A 22,025-nucleotide genomic window follows, 5' to 3' on the forward strand; every position below is an offset into this window, starting at 1 on the left:
AATGTGATGCAATGTGATACAATGTGTGATCATACTATTGTATGAACTAGTTAAAGATTACAATTAATCATATTACTGGAAAGAGCATCTCCTAGAGTTCCTTCCTACATTGCATGGAGTGTTTCTGCATAAAGAACTGTAGATGGGTGCTGACTCTACAGTTTTGTAACAACTCACTAAAATACATCTAGACCCTTCCCAGTTTTACTTAAAGCATTTTTGTTGATGTTTCTAAATCGGATGCATCTTGATGGAGCACACATGAAAGCAGGCTTCTACATACAGACACTATTTGCATGCAGCAGTGTAATGTGCACACATTGTTCTGCACACAGTTAATGTGCAGAGCATTAAATTTATGGTCAATGTTCTTAGCATCTGACAGTATGTCATCTATCCCTTACACTTACTCCACCCAAACAGGGGCTTGACACTTTCAAAAGTAGTAATCCTGCCCAAGTGTTTTCTGCTGTGCAAATAACTATTGCAGAAGTTGAAGCAATGTGTACAAAATATTTGTTTTCTAAAAAAAACCATATAAAGTCTGGTAGAGATTCACATTGAGACCTGAGTAAAATAAAGTTGTTCCGTAACCATTATCCTCATTGTGATGTGTCATGATAGATGATCCAAGTTTTGGAAACATGTTTCTGAATACAGATTTCTGATGCTGGATTTCAACATTTGTCTAAATATATTTGTAAGAAAACACCTAAGCAGGAAGCTCAATGCAAAGCTTTTTGGTTTCTGCTGATCTACAGAAGAAATGCGCTTGGATTTGGATTAGGTCCAGAGGAAAAAATACATATTAATACACATGGCTCAACAAGACACCTAAAAGAAAGATGCTCAGCCCTTTTTAATATAGCATAGAGGTTAGAAAAGACCAGAGATTTTTTTGTTGCAGAGGTAATGTTTTGCAATGCTTGCCATTATTGAATTGGCCATGTGGATGTAAAATAGGATAGCAATAATTGGCATGAAGGTATTTAATATATACATCTGCAATATGATGATATATATTTGGTCAGTTTGGCCATTATTCTTGATTTTTTTTCCAGCTGTCAGTTTGTGTATGTATGATTTTGTTTTAAAATCCCCCCTCCCTGCATGCGCGAGCACACACACAGACACGAATTCCAGGGAATTGGGCAAATTCACTAATTTGCCATTTCAGGCCTTCTTATTCTATCATATTACAATGTTAATTGTCTTTAATATAGGAATATTTTGCTGTGTTTTCCTGATACAGTTCCCAAGAATTTTATCCACAGAAGAGTTACAGCCAGAAAGGCATTTCACATTAAAACCAATGGAAGTGAGTGAAGATTAGAAAAAAGAATGTATATATCTATAACAAGAATAATTATGCACCAAAATGGGACCAAATAAACTATCTGTGTAGATCTCCAGTAACTTTGTCAATTAGAAATGGAAACAGACACAACAACCATTTTTATAGTAGAGAGGGCAAATGCAATTTTGGAGGGGAATAGCAGTCATATGCTAGCAAGTTTGAAAATAATGAAGGATTATTTGTTCAATTTTCATTTGATGACTAGAGAATGTGCATTAAAAAAAATCCTGGAGTTTTACACTGATAATTTTTCATTATATTTCATTATATTTCTAAAAAAAACCATATAATGTCTGGTAGAGATTCACCTAAATGAAATGGTCCTTTGCAACTGCCCTGTGCCTATGGAGTCCATAGAAACGTGGCCTCGCACTCATCACCAGACTGCCAGATTGCCATGGTGGAGGGACAGGCTGCACCGAGGACATGACACACCAACATGAACAGGGGCAGGGCCCTGCCCTGTGTGTGTTGCGCTGCTACCTTTGGTGCTAAAGGGGGAGGGGGAAAGCAGGTGTGGGCTCCCAGCACCTTAAAAGGCACAGCAGGTGTTTGCCTGGCCTCTTTTCTCCCCTGTGCCACCCCTGTTGTAGCATTGTTGTTTATAGTTGTGGTTATGCTTTAGTAATTCATTATGCTTTTTATGTCATAGCTGATAGTTTGGTCAAGGGATAGAGCTTGTTGGGAGAGTCCTGTCTGCACATCGGACTCGCCATCTTTAAGGCTGGGGTGCTCACATTGCCAGGTGGCCAGGTGAACCAGATTGTGCCTATTGGGTTCCCTGTGTAGTCCATTTTTTCAGTCATGGTTCCAGCAGGCAATTGGATCTACATTCAGGTTAAGATCTGGCAATATATCTCCAGGGCACCGCTGGGATCTGGAGGCCTTGCAGTTGGCTGAATGCAGGAAGAGGATCCTTCCCATGCTCTGCTAGTGCTCCTGCTGAAGATCAATGAAAGCTGAGGACTGTTTTAAGCCAACATTATGTTGTATACTCTGTGTGAGCCAGAATGCCGTCCTACCAGGCAATCAGATTAAAATAAAAATCCCCATGTGTTAATTTCTGAGTTTCTGCAGGTTAGGGATAATTGTAAAATCATATCCAGACATTTAATAGTGTGTGCACTGTCAGCATACACACACACAATCAGGAGGTCCTGGTGCACACATTTCTGCAATTCAGGGTTCATGAGAAAAGCACAGTAAAGGTTTCAGTAAAGTCAGTAGCGTGATTTAAATCATTCTCTGATGTGTTGTTACAAATAATAACAGATTAGAGAATCCTCCTAATAGTTTTCAAATGGATTATTTTTAAAGCACATTAGAGGACAATTTAAATATACACTAGAGAGTCTACTAAAGCTCTTGGTGCACTTTTTCTCTGATTCCAAAATTCCTGAAATGTGTGTTCAGGGACTTTAGGAACTATTAATAAAGGTCCAGACATGCTTTTTAAAGAACATGGAAGAATATATCCATTTTTTCCAAGTCATGTTTGTGGTCTCCATGGAAATGGAAGTGAGGAGTGAGGGACTCATTTGGACTCTTCATCAGAACTCCTATAGACTGAGCTTCAGTCAGCAGTGAGTGGTCTAATTTCATAATCTAACCCTACGCAGATTATGAAATCAACCTTAATTATTTCCTATTTACTTGTAGCAGGAAATCCTTAATTTTTTTTTACTTTGCATGTTAAATAAATTGCTACAGAAGATGTCATCTGAAAAGACTGAGTTACCACATCCACCAAAATACTGTAATAGTTTGTACAGTTTTGCTGCACTATAGGAAGTATTGCAATGTGTGTGTGTATATACACTGTTGTTGCCCGCTCAGGAGAAAGGTGAGTATATACATATTCTTAATATAAATAAAATAAGTAGTTTATCTACATTCCTGAACATAGTGACTGACATGCAACAACCTCTGTTTTGTACCACTAGTATGAGTACAATTGGTGAGCTTCCCACTGCAAACTGCACTTTCTGTGAACTGGCATCTTAGTTGGCTAAATGGCAATGCATTTGGAAGTTAATTCAGTCCAAAGAAATGTTCCTGCTCTGTTTTGGTAAGAGGGGAATTGTCACTTTGCATTAAGGCTATGGCTCAGTGATAGGTAATGTGATTGTCCACACTAGTTCCTAAATTGTCTCCAGCATTTCAAGTTAGGAGGCTTTTTGGCCTAGAAAAGAAATCTGTCTGAGAGCTTCTGCAAGTAAGACTAGACTATATTCAGGTGTGTGGACCAGTGACCTGAAAAAGTATAACCAGCTTTATTCTCTTCCTATGTATATTCTCTAATTTGAGGCAAGGAGCACATTAAATTTAAATTGTGTGATGATTATATTGAATCAGAACTGCCCTGGCCCTTTGGGAAAAAATAAAGTCACAATAAAATCAACCAGAACAAAGGAAACTTTAGTATTAGGAAACTGCAACTGGAGAACTAATCTAGTTACCTCAGAATAAAATTGGTTGTTCCACTAATTTTTGTGGTACAGGATTCTCAGATAGTTGACACCACCAATGGCCAGTCAGTTGTTAAATGTGAAGTTCTGTTTTTAAGTCTGAGATTCTTCTTGTTTCTGAAGTCTGTCAAAACCCTGTATTCACATGCTTTTGCCATTACTATTGTAACTCTATTTTGTTAGTCTGCTGTTAGTTCTTGCATAGGTTTGTAGGGGTGGGAATGAGTTCACAGAGGGTTCAGGAGGAGAGGGGTGTGAACTGGTGAACATGGTATTTGCTTCTTCTGCCATTCCATCAGGAAGAGTAGGCTGTAAATCTGTTGGATGTTAGGGCTAAGGTTATCTCCATGTCCTTGGGGCCCAGGCCAAGCTACAGTGTCTGGCAGCTAGTTTCATTTCACTGAGAGAAGAGATGTGATGGAGTGGCATCTGGAATTTTCCCATCCAAAGTTGGAAGTGGGGGGGGGGGAGAAGGGAGCTGTGCTGATATATGTGTTTGGATAGAGATGTTTTGGTCTTAGCAAAGAATTGGAGAAATCCTGTTTTTCTTGTTCTTAAATAAAGAGATTTTCTTCAACCAAGTCCAAGTCTACATATTGGGAACATTGACTGGACCTCACAAAGTCTCTATATTTTATGCGGATTACAGCAAATGTATTTCTTTTCTCTAAAAGACATTTAAGGATATATCTCTCGGGATGCTTGGTACTACCCATGGAAAGAACGAAATTTCAGCCTCTTTAGGAATATAAGGTACTGATTAGCTTTAAAATGTGTTCTAGAAACACCACATTGAACAAGGAAGCACAAGAAGATTCAAAGAGGTTTTTATGTAAAGTCTCTGCATGTAAGAGATTAATCTTCAGGCATGAAATGTTTTTTGTAACTTGACACAGAAACAAAATGCAGAAGTGCATTTCAAAAGGTATATTGTTTCTCCCCACCTGAACAAAACCCAGGGTTTGCTAAATCTAAATCATTTTTGACATGTTTTGATAGCATTGGCAGACTTCCCTTTTATGCATAAAGGTCAATCCTTTATTCAGAGTGTCACTACTCCAAGGAACATAAAGGATGTCCCTTCTTTCAGAGCATTCATTCACAGAATAACCATCAGATCTTAACAATGCTACGCATAATGCCATATATATTTTAAACTCGCCCATTCATTTGGTGGAGACTGTATAAATCCCCCCAAGTGATATTAAGAGTACCATTGAGCATGTCTTGGAGTCATACTAGAAATAATGTGGCAAATATAGGGATGCTCTGAACACCTGCCTACTTGGCTCATGTCCTGCTTGCCTGTCATGATCCAAACAATTGGCTTGAGAGGTCATTGATTTATTCACTGTTGCATTTCATTTTCTCTTTCAGCTTATGAGCTAGGAGAAAAACTGAATGATCAATAGGAACCCATAGATTTCCTACTGCCTGTAACAGAATCAAACAATCTATAGACATATTTTTATAAGTTATTCCTATTTTCTTCTTTTTTGGCATTAGTTCAAAAGCCAAGGAAAAAGTCTAAGCACACTACTACAACAAACCTCTACTGACTTGCACAGCAATGAACCAGAGGATCAGCTGCTGTAGGCATCAGGGTAGGGGCAGTTTTGCTTCCACAACCAGGCCCACTGCCCCACGTCAGCTATCCTAGTTATCATCTTTACTGGTTAAGATAAGTTCATGGAAACATTTTAAAAATGTTTTGTTGATGTATGCACAGTAAAGTGGCTGAGCTCCACAATGAGAGTCATACAAAAGAACCCCTACATAGTAAGTCAGGGTCTCATTATACTACTGAAGTTTGCAGAAAAACAATATGACTTTATACACTGGCCGAAAGGGAGAAAAACATTTAAAAACTGCCTGCTGGGTACTAACAATGCTTCAGAAGGGACATATTAAGTACAGCTTAGTGTCAGTTAATGGAAAAGGAGGAGGGAAGATAAATCAGACCCTGAAAGCTTAGAGAATCAAATGGTTTCTCTCCCTTCCATTATTCCTCATGGGAGCCCCAGCTTGTGCATCTCTAAATGCTCTCCTACTGCCTCTCCTAAGCGTCCCTAAAGATCTTTTTCTATGAGCTTGTTCTTCATGGCAACATATATATATGCATTAGAGACTTCACAGTAACAATTTTCTATGAATTATGTTCATCCAGTGTCAGGTCAGCCTGTACAATATTTTGATAGGGAAATGAGTGCTTAGAAACAATGAATGTTTTTATTGAAGCAAAAGAAATACTACTGTGGAGCACTCACAAACATAAAGGAGCCTGTTGAAGTTAACCATTTTCTTGGCTTTTAAAAAATAAAACACTGGTAGTTTTGACAGAGAGCAATTGACAGGTAAATGGTAACTTTAAGAAGTAAATTTGAAAGTGTTAGAACAAAGTTTTAATTCAGTGGCACCTTTATGACTAACAACTTAATTCTGGGTATAAGCATCGGTGTGCAGTCTTCAGGGCTAGAATGTAGCTTTGGGATAATGGAGTTCAAAATATGCAGCTTGTCCTCTGGAATAAATCCAATTATTTGGACAAAATTTTGAGATGAACCAAACATGTTGAAAAAATTCCATCAGCAGTTGTCGAGTTGACAATATCACAATGCAGTATTGATTTTGATTAGCTGGAAATTATTGCAGTACATTATTAATGACAAGTGAGCACATAGACGGGTCACAGGAAATCTCTGCACTTCATGTTACATAAGTTGATTTGCATTTTTGAACTGTTAAAAGTGTTTAATGTTCTTTTTCAGGATATAGAGGAAATTATGTTTTGTAAAGGGTTCCTGAGTGACCGTTAAAGATAGTATTTGAAGTGTCATCTGTGCAGTGTGATTCATAGTCATCCCCTTCAACTCCTTTTCTGCTTTGACCTGCCTGTGATAGTCACCCAACAATCTAAAGAGCAACCCTTCTACATTATAGTAACTTTTAGCATTTCTGCCTGTTCCAAAGAGCCAATAGACAACAACAGCTGACTTTTTTCTGATGATTTTGAAATCTGTTCAGCTGGTAAGGTGTTAAACCTCTTTTATTTTACCCAGTTTTACCAAATTAAGACTGAGAACCACAGGTAGGATCGATGAGAAGGGAAAACATAAGGATACTGAATGGAGGCTGAAATATGAATTGGACGATTCTTCGTTAAACTCACATATTTTTTTATTGCACTTACTTACCACGAGCAAGAGAATCTACCCTGGAGCTTGATACCGGATGGTCTTGTTATCCTTCATCACTCTCTTCTTGGCTTTTGTCACCAATTTAGTCAAGTTCCCAGTGAATCTAGTCACAGGCATTTGGTTTCAATGATAAAGATATTATATAGACTTTTGGAGCTGAACAGGCTTTCTTAGTTTATGTTTAAAATGCAAGGACACAGTGATGGCCAGATTATTTGCAGATGCACATTCAGAAATTAGTGCATACAAGCAGTTTGTGAATTGTAAAATCACTTTTGAGAGTTTGTGCTTCAGACATTTCTTAACAACTTGTTTAATGTTTTCCCCCTTCATGTTACCCATAAACTGGAACTTATGAGCACATAGCTTTTGAAGTACTTATTGGAATGACTTTGATTTCACTCATTGTTAGAAAGAAAATATTAAACAGGAATAAAACATGCATATTGTGGTGTAGTGGAAGGTAAGAATAACACCTCTGTGCTTCTTTCATGTTATAGTTCTTTGGCCACAGCTTCAACACTTTAAATCTGGATCCATAATCAAATATATTTGAAAGTCTCAGAGGGAAAAATGGTTATCTTTGTAGGAATACAGAAGGTTGGAAAGTTTACTTTATATACTTTGGTTGCCAGCCACCTTAGACAGTGGGAGAAGCAAACAGGCCTCACTTCCCCTCCCAGCAAAGTGAGGGGGAAGAGGGGCGGGCATGGTCCCATAGTCAATGAGAAGGGAACAGAAAAAGTAGAAATATCTCCTCTCCATATCACTTCCCCCTGGGCTCCAGGATTTCAAGCTCTGTTACACAGCACATGTAATGTCATAAATATCCATTAGAAAACAATGTTAACATATATAGTTTTGCCCAGGTCATACTTGAATTCAGTCTATTTAAGTGATGTATCTTTTAACCTGTAATTCATATCATAATACAATACATAATACCTACAGCACACAATAGTTTCTCCATTCATTGTGTGGAATTTGTTTTATTACCACTGCAATCTGAAATTCAAAACAATTCTGTTACATGAATTAAATAGCTGATTCAGTGAATGCAAATTAAATTTACTCTTCGGCAGTGTGCATGTTATGCCTGAAGACTTCAGTGTTGGAGGTCCTTGGATTTTGTGATTTTAGAAAGGCCAGACTACTTCTTCACGGGCAGTGTTTCAAAGGCATAAACACTCACTGGAAAAAAAATAGCCCAGTGCTAAGACAGAACCATTGGTCCATCCCATCTACTTGGACTGAGAGCAGTTCTCTGGGATTTCAGGCAGATAAAGGTCTTTCCAAAACCTCATATGTGAGAAAATTTAACTAGTGGTACCAGGAGATGAACCTGTGATCCTCCGTAAGCAAAGTGTTTACTTTCCCAATAAGCCACAGTAAGCCCTTGAATCATGGACTCTGCCTTTCCAAGCACCATTACTATAATAACTGTTAACCAGAAAAGATTTGTCTAATCACGGTGGCTTTTGGAATTTGTGAAGCTTGATAAAATGATGGCATCATATATCTGGGCTGAACAACTAACATTTAGCTAATCTCTCTTATACAGTTCCTGTTTTATAAAGAGGTGTCAAATTCCATTGGATCTTCACAAATCCTTCACATACAGCCTCTGAATACTTGTCAGCTACCCATTGGCCCACAGTGTGAAGGGAGTGGATACTCATTGGCAGGACTGACTTTCATCTGTGGAGAGATGGGACTCAAGTATCTCAAGTAGTTCATTTCCTTATTTCACTCCCTGTGAGTCTACTCACCATATAGTTTGCTTGGAACTATCCGTTGCCATTTGGAAATCTTATGAAGTAGATGGAAACAAAAGTAGTGCAAGTATGAAGAACTTTGTGGTATCATAGTGAACAGGCAACCGGCATAAGTGATCCCCTTTCTTTCATTATAATCCTGTTCTTTCATTATATTCCTAGTGGTGTCTTTATACAATAAACTTACTGTATTCCAATAAGCTTTTCTGTTTGTTTGCATGCATGTTCCTAAGAATATACTCTGCCTTAATAGGTTTAGAATTTTGTTTCAAATATGTTTCTGGGAACAGATATTTCTTTCACTTTGCTTGTGTTTTGTTGTTTATAGCAGGGGTCGTCAACCCCCGGGCCGTGGCCCCAAATCCTCAGCACCGGGCTGGCGGCGACCGCACCTGCCTCTTCCCCCCCCCCCGCAGCGAGAAGCTCTCTGGGTCGCAAACGAAGCAGTTGCTAAAGCGAGCTTCTTGCTGCAGGGGGGGGAGAGAGGCAGGTGCAGCCACTGGCACGCCGCCAGGCTCAAACATGCACACGCAGACCTGCTGCGCATGCACGTTTGCACCCCTTGTGGGCACAAACACACATGCACAGCAGCTCCGTGCATGTATATTTGCGCCCCATCATTGGGTGCAACTGTGCGTGCACGGTGGTGCAGCACAAATGTCCATGTGTGGAACTGCCATGTGTGCACATTTGTACCCCGCCGGGGCGCAACCACGCATGCACATTTGCACTGCAATTCTGTGTGTGCGTGGCGCCCGGGCAGCCCTCTCCCTCCACCCCCGCAGGCGGTCCCTAGCCTTAAAAAGTTGGGGGGGGGGGGGCGCTGGTTTATAGTATTCAATAAGACTTCAGTAGTGGCAGCTGCTGAGCTAACATTTTCCAGTTGATTAAACTGTTGGAAAGCATAGGGATGAAGGGCTTCTCTTCTATGAGAAGTTGGTAAAAAGCAAAATGAAGAATTTAAAAGCTGAAACAATTGTCAGAGATTCCCTGCACCAGGGACAGAGAGGGATCCTGACAGAGAAGCATAACTGGCCTTACATTGTGCATCTCTTGTTGGGTCAAATAGATGAGTTCTGTGTCACTGAGAAATACATTAATGACAGCTTTTGGGCCTGGGGTTTGAGTAAGCATCTTCGTTCCAGGCTTAGGCCCAGCTCACAATGGCTCAGGGATTTTCAAACTAGAACAGTCTGTTTTTGAACAGCATTCCAAATTAACCAATGATATAGGTAAGACACAGTCATGCCCTGAGGAAGAAGTACATGCTTTCTAAAACACATGAATAAGCAAGTCTTCACAAAGACTTCGATGACTGTTCCAGAAAAAACAGGGCTCTACCAAGGGGCATTTCACCAGTGATAAATAATAGGTTTCCACATTTCCACAACGCTATAACCATCACCTTGCGGCTTTGTTGGAAGAGATAGACATTTGCAAAGACATGGCAGAGATGTGGCTCTCCTTTATACATTACTGAAAGGCAATGTCTAAGCACACTACAGAAATGTGAAAACTTGTATTTTCCTGAAACGTGTAAAATGCCACTAAAGCAAAATGTTCTCTCATTTGGGAGCTGCAGTACCACTTCTTCTTCCATATCACTGAATCTGACCGAAGTAATCAGGTAGACAATTTTCATTTATTTGTTCAATCCCTGTTGTTGAACATTGCTCCCTGGTGATTTTCAATACCTTGATTGCATTTCTTAGCTCACCATGATCAGGCATATCTTAATTGAGTTGTATAGTTAAAGTATATATCTTTCAAGTTTGTTTCATACTATCAAAAATAGGACTGGTAAGTTTTGTAAAATATATTAATTGTATCAGCACTGAAAAGTAGTAGGAAAAGACACATGAAACCTGAACCCTCCTTTTATTGGGGAGGGAGTATTCTGCAGGGGAAAGGCAGTAATCCTCTACATAATGGCAGAGGCATGGACGTTGTTGCAGTACTGAGACTGCACTGTGCAGCCTGGCCCATATGGGAAGACCTCATGCTGTGTTACTTCTTAACATGGATCTTGCTGGACCATGGGGCAAGCAGCACTTTCCGCATTGCCAGTGTAACATGAAAAGGGGTTTCCTTAAGTACACTCAGTCCATTGAAATCAATTTGTTTTGACAAGCTTAAGTACCCTCAGTGCTGTGTGATTGTGGCTATTGTCTTTCAGACATAGTATGCTGTCTTATGGCTATGTTATGGGTGAGCAGAGTTCCCCCATTCCATTCATGTACTGTTCCAGAATTTTGCTCTGAACTGTGTACCACTCCCCCTTAATTATGGTTTAACCAAGAGTATTTCTATAATTAGCTCCAGAACTGGATTGTGCACAGTTTGAAGCAGGTTCCAGTTACTTCAGTTAATTTGAAACTTTTCTGTAACATCTGCATTACCAATGCACATATGCATGTTAAAATTTGGCAAAAAGTACCCTTGGTGTGATAATATTAAGTATAATAGCATCAAGATATGTTTTCTGTGTAGTATACACAAATGCATTTCCATACCACACAGAAAGAATTCTGACACAATTGTAAATAAAATCACACGAAGATGTCCTTTTCTGCAGTGTTTTATCAATCTGTATATATCCATTAATAACACAGAAGTAAGGAAAAGTGTATATGAACTTGAAGACCCTCCCCCATCCAAGAAAATTGTGTATTCATGATCTTAAAAAAAAAAATGCTGAACTCCTCTCTCGCAAACCACCAAACATAGGATTCCTAATTAATCTGTTCTGGAAAGAAGACCAGTAAAATTAGAACTCAAAAATCCAGGGAAAATATCAGTGACAAGAATTTTGGAAGCATCCCTAATTCTAAAATAAAATATTTGGTTACTTCCTGTTAAATTTTAAAACATTGAACCAATACTCTTATTATAAAGACTTTTTTTTTTAAAGAGGGGGAACCATCAATGCAGGGGGGGAAACCTGTAAATTCTGAATCACCTTTTAACACTTAAAGCCACACTAAAAATGAGCGGTGTCCAAGTACAGAAAAAAACAACAATATTTTATTTATAATCTTATTTTTAGTGTTTGAACTACAAATCCTGGTTCTAGAATTGTTTAAAAGATCATGGGTTTTATAGATGCTCAGATGAAAATTAATTTCTTGGATTTTTGTTTCTTCTTCCACAGAATGGTCCTTCCAGGAAATACAGAACAAGTGTAAAAAAAAAAAAGAGAGAGAAAAGGTTTGTTATTTTTGTTGTTGTTGTTGTTGTTTCTTGATAGTTCTTATGAATCTACTGCTAACATTCATTTCCCTGTTGAACCATTTCAAAAAGGGCATGAGAAGAAAATGAAATGAAAAAAGACAAAATAGACCGAATCTCACCACTAGAATTCACCATAAAAATTCCCAAAGCGTTAACAGAATTCTTACAAAAATTCCTAGACCAGTTCTTTAGAGAATCAAGTTGTTCTATGAAAAAAATATGGCAAATGGGATTAGGACAAGGGAAGAGGAAAGGGTCAGGAAAGAAGTAGGGTAAATAAGTGCAGCAAAAAGAGGTTCTGAGGAATACACATAATTTTGTCTGCTTTCGCGCACAATAGAATTTTTTAATAAATAAATTTCTTTTTTGTAAAGACACTTTTTTTGAAACAGTAGATTTAGCCCAGTCATTTGTGTCATTTTTTTTAATAAACTGTCTTTTTGTTTTAAATTCCCCCTTTAAATTTGTAAATGTTTTAAATCTGAGTCTCTTGCACATTGTCTTTTGAGTTCATTCGGATCAATAATGGTTCATGCACTGAACTGTGTATTGAATTTATTGTGTTAACTGTTGTTGTGTGGTTGAAAGGAGACTTATAGGAGTTATAGTGATTTAGGTGCTCATGCTCTATTGCTGGCATGGGCAAATGACTTTCTATAGGTGTATCACCTGTAAGCTCATCATCCACATTAATGATCTCTACAGTTCGTGTTGGAGCGTGGTGATTTTGTCGGTGATGCTGTTTTCTCATTTTGTAGAAAATGACCAGCATCACTGCTGCCATGAGAGTGATTGCCACAAAACAACCAATTATGATTTTGGTAGTCTTCATAACTTCATCTATTCCTGGAATCCCATTGCTTGAATCTGTCACAGGGATGGTGAATGTTTTTTCTGTTGACCTTGTGCTCTGTGGGGTGAGAGAGGTTGTTGCATTGGTGGTATCCCATTCAATGACTGGTGTGGGCCAAACCTGCTCTGTGGTCCGTGCCTCATCCTGAGAAGGTTCCACAGTTTCTACTGTGATGGTTGAAAAGTAAGTAATACACTCCTGTGCAGTTACGTTGAGTGTGGCAGAAGCTGTGGTATTCCCAACAGAGTTACTCACCAAGCACGTGTACAAGCCTGTATCTTGTGCAGTCACCCTCGTAAAATTTAACGTGCCATCACTAAGCACAGAAATCCGAACCCTATAAGCTCCATGTGTTATAACAGACCCATTAGGAGTAATCCAAGATATAGAGGTCAGGGATGTTGATGCTCGGCATTTCAGCTCCGCAGCCATGCCTTCAGTGACGTTGAGGTCTGTGGGTGGCTCCACAATTACAGGAGCATAGCACGTAAAGTAATTCAGGTCCAGCTCACCGATGTACCTTCCTTTCAGGCTAGGAGGTGTGTTGCAACGGGCACAGCATGCAGTGTTGGAGGGTGCTTTGTCTTTAATCCACCAGCTGAGCCACAGGATATCACAGTTGCAATTCCAAGGGTTGTGATGCAGGTGGATCCTTTCTAGACGGAGAGGTGTGAAGAGGTCATGAGGCAGTAATGTTAGATTGTTATGGGCCAGGTTGATCTCTACTAGTGACTGAAGGTTATCAAAGGCATTCCTTTCAATCACTTGGATCTGGGATTGAATCAGCCACAGTTTCTGAAGGTGCATTAACCCTTGAAAGGACCCTGGCTTGATAGAAGTTAAGTGGTTCCCAGAAAGATCTAGCTCATCCAGTTTTACAAGTGGTGTGAGGTTAGGGATCTCCCGAAGGTTACACATAGCAAGGTTCAAGTACCTCAAATTGGACAGACCTTCAAAGGCACCTTCTGAGATATATGAAAGCCTTTTTAATTCCCCCAAATCCAACCTTCGCAGAGAAGGAATTCTATTAAAAGCATAAGAAGGGATACTCTCAATGGGGTTGTTTCGCAACCAAAGCTCCTTTAGTTTTGACAGGTATACAAAAGCCCCATTTGGAATGGTGCTGAGACGATTGTCAAAGAGTTCCAAAGTATTGAGATTAGCCAGACCATTGAAAGCGCCTATTTCTATTGTTCTAATGTGGTTCCTGCTCAACTGCAAGACTTCCAGATGCCTCAGGTGTTTGAAACTATTCACCTTAATGATTTGGATCTGGTTCTCATGGAGATTCAATAACCGTGTATTGGTAGAGATGGCATCAGGGACTTCTCTCAGATTCTTCCTCACACAAATGACTTTGCTGAATTGGTTACTACAGGAACAGACAGAAGGGCAAGTCTGAGCTCTAACCAAACCAGCCACCACAAGAAGTTGAAGAGCCAGTAGCACCACAAGCAAGGGGTCAAATAGGGCCCTGTTAAACCTAGGACCTATCATTATCTGCTGTGGATGTAAGGTCATCTTGTTCAACATTCATAATTTGTTTGGTGTTGGTCCTTCAGGAGCTCCAATAGTCTGAAAGATAAAAGGGAGAGGGAGTATTATATTAGTCCCAAATATTAAAACACACATCTATAATTTCATAGGCATAATCTCTTCAAAATAACTGGATATAAAATTCAGAATTTACAACTACCCATACAGGTAGCAAACAACTTATGAAGAACGATTCAAATGGGTAGTCACGTAGTTTCACAGCAGAAGAACTTTTGAGTTCACTGACACCTTTAAGACCAACAAAGCTTTAGTCAAGGTATAAGCTTTCATGAGCATTCACACTTCTTCAGGTACATGTTTGATTTAAATGGCTCAGAGCTGAACTCAAAACCCCTTTAAACAGTTGAGCTGTGCAGAGCTGAGTAGTTTGTTCCACACTGTTCAGCTGTTTAAAGGGGATTTCTCAGGCAGTGATCCCCAGAAGCTAGCTGCCAAAGAAGAGCCCCTTTAAATAGCTGAACAATGCAGAGCAGTTTAAAGAAAGCCTGAAACAGCTGAGTGATGGGGATCCCCAGCCACTCATCTGTTTTTTCCTACTCTCTGCTCTGCCCAGTAACCAGCAAGAATCCCATAAACTCCCTTAAAAGTTTGTGGAATTCTATGATGGGTCACTTTGGTTCTTGAACCATGAACTGGGCAAAATTTGTCACAAATTTTGCTTTGTGGTTTGGTTTGTGCCCATCCCCAATTAGGACTGCGGCAGAGTCTAAATTGGGCTCAGAATATCTCAGGCTGTTTTTAAACCCCCCCCCCACTTTAAAACAGGATGGTTTTTAAGCCAGATTCTAAATTAAACTCTGGGAGGCTGATTCATTGCTATCTTGATAAGATTTTCATATAGGTTATATATGCAGTTGGTAGCATATTTAGAGAACTTTTTTAAAAATAAGGAGATTTCTCATTAGGCTGTGTATAATGTTGGTAAGAATATTGGATCTTTTTATCTTAGCCCATGTTTCATCCTCAGTTACATAATATGGAAACAGTAACTGATATTTACCATCAATTCATAGCAAATCTAAAAACCCATAGTTTCTTTCAAAACACAAAATGTACATTTGAAGATCAGTTGAGTTAAGACCCATTACTATAAATTTATTTTAAAAACATGATAGGGACATTTGCAATCTAAGTACTGAAGGTCATAACACACAAAAGACTCCAGATTTGCATACCTTGTACCTTGAGTACAGGATAAGGCATTTTATCATTACACTAGGGGCAAAGCCCGTTATATCCAAGAATACAACGGGCACTAGAGCTTGGCAGTGGGAAGAGGAAGGGGAGAAATTGTGCAGTCTGTAAAGGCATGGGGTTGAATGTGTCTGTTGTGTGGGAGGTTGTGGTGGCGTGGTGGCAAATGAGGGCATGGGTGTGAAGATATGGGTGTCAAGAACCTGTAGTGTGGAATGTTCATTGAGTATGGGAGAGGACTGACCTTTGGGAATTGTGACATAGTGGTTACAGAGTATCCCTAGTACAAATAAGGTTATGGGTGAACAAACCCAGAAGAACCCACAGAAAATACTAGAATGTAACAGATGGTCCTTGGCATGATGGTAGTTTCTTAAGGACTGGCTAATCAGTCTCAGCCTCAGCTCGATTTCTCTACTGTGGTCTTAGGTGTCCCAAATCCTGATTGCCTGTGCCACCTGTAGCAGCTGCTCCAAGGGACAGTCACCCATGATATAAAGTATATAACTAAGGCATGGTGTAAAGAAAGCTTCTATTACTGTTACACAGATGCTGACAAAAATGCTTATTGTATGCTTATTTCAGGAAAGAAGATAAAAAGAAGCTTTTGTGAACTGCTGAGCATCAGCTCTCTCTTGCCATTAAGCAGACTCATCTGATTTCCTGATACACTCTCTTCTATCCTTGTATTTGGCTGGAGCAGCCAAGAAACTCTCATTAGTAAATGTGTGCTGAACACAGGAATAAAGAATGGCTATTTAAATGACAGAAAAATATATAACTCCCATAGCTGCAGGACTGGCAATTTTACTGTTACCTCCAAAAAATGTTTCCTTCAGATCTTAGTGTAAGTGAAAAAAGACCTTTCGACTCCGCAAATCATCATTACCATTCAAAGTCTCTCAGTGCTGATTCATTTCTGGTACTCCTAAACCCCCCCAGCCCAGGGTTCATTTTCAATCTGCTGCTCACTGCAAGGTCCCTGTGCTGTAGAGATTAATGAAATTTCCTATAAATCAGCCAAAAGTGAAGCCTTATAAATTACAGCAAGCTCAAAGCACATTTATAACCCAGAGCACACAGATGCATAATACATGCATTTAGTAGAACAAAAATACTATCAGCCAAAGGTTTTCCATTTTGAACTCCAAACTGCTTCATTTTGTAGTGAGAAGTAAAACCTTATAGTTTGGGAGTGGGAGCAAAAAAAAAAAGATTATTCTTCACATTGCAGTCAATTTAGAAAAAGTCCAATTTTATTATCAGGTCATATATATTTATGAATTTACATGTGCACATTAGACACTAATTTATTGCTGTAACATGGAAAATTACTATAGCTTTTGCTGGGCACTGTGAGGACTTCGTCCCAAGGAAAATGACAAAGACTAGTCGTTAAAACAAAAGATTACAAGAAGAAAATGAAGGTCAACACTACAAAGCTGAAGAAGAGAGAGGGGGGACACTGACTGTCCTTCTCTAATTCTTTAATACAGCACAATTGCTAGTGTGGTCCTCTCTCTCTCTGATTAACAGGATTATCCACCTAGAAATATGTACTAGGTCAGTGTGTTTTAGTTCAGCTTTGTTCTTCATGGGTCAGGCCATGACAGGGCTACCAGTATAATGTAGAATTTGTGTGTGGAATTATTTACACATGTGAATTGCTTTAATTGAAAATTGCTATGCTTCAGAAGATATCAGGTGGTACAACAATTCTGTCACTGGTGTGAAGGTTGTTTCAGATATGCAATCATCTGATGTAGCAATCATTATCATCAATTAATAATAAGAGCAGCAGTTCTTACCACCGTCCACATATATATCTTCCATATATATCTTCATGACTTTCTCAGGTTTTCTCAACGCGAGTTTTGTGAAACCCTGGGGTTTCTTGAAAGTGCTGGGTTTCCTGTAGAAGGGTGGGAATTAAGTCAATCTGTCTGTCTGTCTGTCTATCTATCCATTTATTGTGTGATATGACCATATATGCTCGACCCTCCTCTCCATCCCAAAATGACCAACAATGGACCTGGAGTGGGGGAAGGGGAGATGCCCTGGGTGGGCATGTACATAGCTTTGCTTCCCAACCATAACCTCCATGATAATGCCAGTTCTGGGGTTTCTCAAAGCCTAGAAGTATGGGGATATTTACCTTGAGAACCCAAGCACCGCCTATATCAACATGTCTATACTGCATTAACATAAATTAAGTAATCAAACCATTTGAAATGTGGTTTAATGATAGATGGCTATCCACCATTGGAGGCTGAGACTCAAACCAATGGCCTGTGGAGAGCCAGTGATTGATTATGCATGGGCCAGGAAAGGCAAGCTGGTGCCTGTATGCCAGTGGGACTAATCCCTGCTTGTGCATGATGCCAGTTTGAGAGCCAGTTTGGTGTAGTGGTTAGGAGTGCGGACTTCTAATCTGGCATGCCGGGTTCGATTCTGCACTCCCCCACATGCAGCCAGCTGGGTGACCTTGGGCTCGCCACAGCACTGATAAAACTGTTCTGACCGAGCAGTGATATCAGGGCTCTCTCAGCCTCACCAACCCCACAGGGTGTCTGTTGTGGGGAGAGGAATGGGAAGGTGACTGTAAGCCGCTTTGAGCCTCCTTCGGGTAGGGAAAAGCGGGATATAAGAACCAACTCTTCTTCTTCTTCTTCTTCTGCCAGTACCATCCAGGCCTTCTCCTGGCCCTGACCCACATTAAGGCATCAGATGGCCTGCAGCAAGGGAATGCAGATTCTTCTGCATTCTCTGTCTTGCTGCGGCAGCCAACAGAGGCCCGACCAGGGCAGGCCCATGCACACCTCCTCACCCCACCAATGGTGTCCCTGCAAGGACCCCCCATGATGATGGGATAGTGGCATGCCACTATCCCAGCATCATGCAATAGCGCTATTACAGTTGATCTCCAGATAATAGAGATAATTTCTCCTGGAGCAAATGGCCACTTTGGAGGGTGTACTCTATGGTGTTATACCGTCAGTTTTACTTTGGTTTGCAGTTCTTTTAGATAGCTAAAAAAAAAGGTTTGTTCCACAATGTTTTCAGTGGCAGGGCCCAAACCTGGAACTTTCAAAGCAATAATATATGGCCCAGCCCATGTACAGACTACAAATCCCTCAGTACTGGATTATCATAACCAGCCTATATATACCTGGAAATGATGGCCAGAGAACAGGCTTGAGCTTCCTTTTAATAGTTAACCAAACAGAGGGAAGAAAATATAACAACATAATTAATAAACTTCTATTGTTCTTTGGGGAAAACCATCACAAGAGAATGGTTTAACACATGCTAAAGTTTATAGATTAGGTATGAACAAAGAAGATGCTCTATGATCAGAAATAGAAAGCAAAAAGAAGGAATATAGACATCAAAGGTTATTCCTAAGGGTACAGACATTTTGAAAACTAGAAATATCCGCAAGATCTGAGAAATCCACAGGATTTCAAGAGTGAAAAGAAACTCCCCCCTTATAAACTATATGGTCCTGAGAAAGGGGAAAAAATTAGAAGTATACCAGCCTCAAATCCAGCACTCAATAACTAATGGTATGAAGATAATAGATAAAAGAATGTCTAAATGGTTGAACTTGACATTTCCCTTTTATAAGTTACTAGCTTCAAAGCCTGTTCCTAAGAACGTGCCTTGAAAGGGTACCCTCCCTGGCCACTGGCTAGGCAGCTTAAGGTGGCTTCGGATGGCAGCTCACAGCCAGATCAAGTGGGGCGGGTGGGGGCTGGCTGGATCGTTAGCAGGCCCGGGACAGAGCTCCTTAGCAGTCAGCTAGTCAGCTCCTTAGCAGTCCTTAATGAACAATCAGCAGGCCGGGAGGCCCTCATTAGGAGGCACTCCACCACGATCCTTTGCCCAGGGCCTCTCCCCTTACCTGCTGCTGGCTCCAGGCACTGAGGCAATTGACAGCAAAGAGGCTAGAGTCTAGGGACAGAAGGTGGGAGCTGCAGGGGCAGGGACAATCAGAGCACAGCTGGCTGCACCCTGATTGGCGCTATTCCAACTTGGACAGCCGGACACGTCCCACCCCCTAGGCTGTTTCATAAATAATTAGAGGAACAACAATGGATAAGGATTAATGGTGATTTTTAATGGGGTTGCCAATTCTGGGTTGGGAAATACCTGGGGACTTTGGGAGTAAAGCCAGGAGTTGGGGGGAATCTGGCACAGGGAAGGACCTCAATGGAATATAATGCTATGGAGTCCACCCTCCAAAGCATCCATTAACTCTACATGGAGCAACAGACTATGAGACTGGAGCTATGGATGAAGATCGGTTCATAGTCAGTTTTGTTGAGAGAACTTGTAATGTGGAAGAAAAGCAATAGAAGTTGTCATTGGTGGCCCAGACATAACCTTGAACATTGGCCAGAGCATTATACAACTAAAAGGAAAAGCACAAGATCGAAGGACATGGTAACAGTTGAGCCATGGATCACCAAGAGTTGGACATGACTGAATGGCTAAGAAGAAGAAGAGTTGGTTCTTATATGCCGCTTTTCTCTCCCCGAAGGAGAGAAGCGGCTTACAATTGCCTTCCCTTTTCTCTCCCCAAAACAGACACCTTGTGAGGTATGTGAGGCTGAGAGAGCCCTGATATCACTGCTCGGTCAGAATAGCTTTATCAGTGCTGTGGCGAGCCCAAGGCCACCCAGATGGCTGCATGTGGGGGATTGCAGAATCGAACCTGGCATGCCAGGTTAGAAGTCCGCACTCATGATCACTACACCAAACTGGCTCTCATCAGGAAACAACATCATCATCAGGAAACAAAAATGGTGCATAACAGCTATTGGTGGTGAAAAGATCCAGGATCAGCAAGGCCCAGGTTTGGGATCAGAAAACCATTCTCAAATAAACGCTAGGGGAAATGGACCAGCAACTAAACTTGTCCACTAACTATCACACTTCTATATTTAATACTACTTTGGAATCCAGGTGGACAAGTAGGTAGGTTCTTTCAGAATTTGTACTGAGAATCTCCTGTCTATATATGTATGAATACACACTGTCCCACACATGCCTAATTATCACTACATACATATATTTGAAGAGGAAACAATATCTGAATGTAGCATCAACACCTCATGAATTATTTGAAGTGTCCCAAGCCTAGCACAAATGTGAAATTAAAATAAGCCCTTAAAACAAGCACATTACTCCAAAAAAACTTATAAGATTCTCTTCCAACATGAGGCTGGTATACTTCTTTCAGTATAGTTAGGGAACATTTTGAATGAGGTATGATGATTCATGAAATGAAAATGAACACAAGCGCACAACTTAACACTGGTGACCAATTAATTTTAGCCAAACTTATACTGCGACTTGATGGCAAAACCCTCCCCTGCAAATAAATACCCTTGGGGTCTACCTGATTTATGTCAAACTTTCGTATAGGAGGTGATTTAAACATTTTTTTACTCCCCCCCCCAAAAAAAAACAGTTCAATAGTATTCTCTTTCTTGTCAAAATTAGAAGCTGAGTATGAGATAAGGACATTATTTCCAAGGTAATTAAACATCGTGACCAAAGCCACCCAGTTCCCCCATGTCTCAGCTTTGATTTGCCTATAGGATAGCATGCTATTTCATGTATGTTTGTATCAAGTAATAGCAGCTATTTCTATTGGAATTCCTTGGATTAAATGGTGGGGCAAATTAAAACCACTTAGTGTGACCTCTAAGAAATTAATTACACTTCTAATTCAAAGCAATCTAGCCAAGACATTTTAAATCAAGCATTGCTAACTTGTAATCTCTACTGACCAGGATAAGAAACAAAGCAGTTGCTTAATGATACAAGGTCTTATAATGGATCATTAATTCTTGGGATATCTAAGCCTCATTTCAGTAATTCTTGGGGGCTATCTATCTATCTATCTATCTATCTATCTATCTATCTATCTATCTATCTATCTATCTATCTATCTATCTATCTATCTATCTATCTATCTATGATTACACCTCAAGAGAAATACAGTAGTGAAATAAAGGGAGATCAAGCAGCTAATCACAAAACTCTGAAACTGCTCTAATAACAAAAGCTCTGTAAATATTCAGAACCCAGAATTTATTTTAAAAAATCCCACATGCTTGCTGGAGACGATATATCTACATCCTGAATGTAGCATTCTCATGCCAGAAATACTTCATTTGGTAATGCTTAAGCTGCAACACCTCTGTAATTAAAGGGATCTTTGTTTTCAGATTTGTTTTTATAAACAATTAGCATTAAATTGTTAGCATAGCTGCAGGTTCTCATTTTGAAACTTTAGAAAATAAATAAATCTACTATAAATATACAAACTACATGGTAGACAAAATAAAGCTAAATAAAGTTACAGTTAAAGATTAAATCTGA

The 22,025-nt window shown here is 39.9% G+C and overlaps 1 protein-coding gene across 18 annotated transcripts in view; it reads right to left on the reverse strand.

Annotated features, from left to right (window-relative positions):
- Positions 1-11,799: 11,799 nt before the first annotated feature.
- Positions 11,800-22,025, reverse strand: part of LRRC4C (leucine rich repeat containing 4C) — a 1,070,267-nt gene continuing 1,060,041 nt past the window's right edge. For 13 of the 18 annotated variants that reach the window (XM_077322206.1, XM_077322213.1, XM_077322212.1 and 10 more), the window contains one exon: positions 11,800-14,456. In XM_077322206.1, the coding sequence (XP_077178321.1) occupies positions 12,504-14,414 (1,911 nt within the window). In that variant the 5' untranslated portion in view covers positions 14,415-14,456 and the 3' untranslated portion in view covers positions 11,800-12,503. Of the gene's footprint in view, positions 14,457-17,440; positions 17,545-22,025 lie in introns of all 18 variants that reach the window. The other 5 variants (XM_077322209.1, XM_077322203.1, XM_077322217.1 and 2 more) reach the window with 1 other exon arrangement.

This window comes from Paroedura picta, chromosome 2 (assembly GCF_049243985.1).
Source record: "Paroedura picta isolate Pp20150507F chromosome 2, Ppicta_v3.0, whole genome shotgun sequence".
Classification (NCBI taxonomy): domain Eukaryota; kingdom Metazoa; phylum Chordata; class Lepidosauria; order Squamata; family Gekkonidae; genus Paroedura; species Paroedura picta.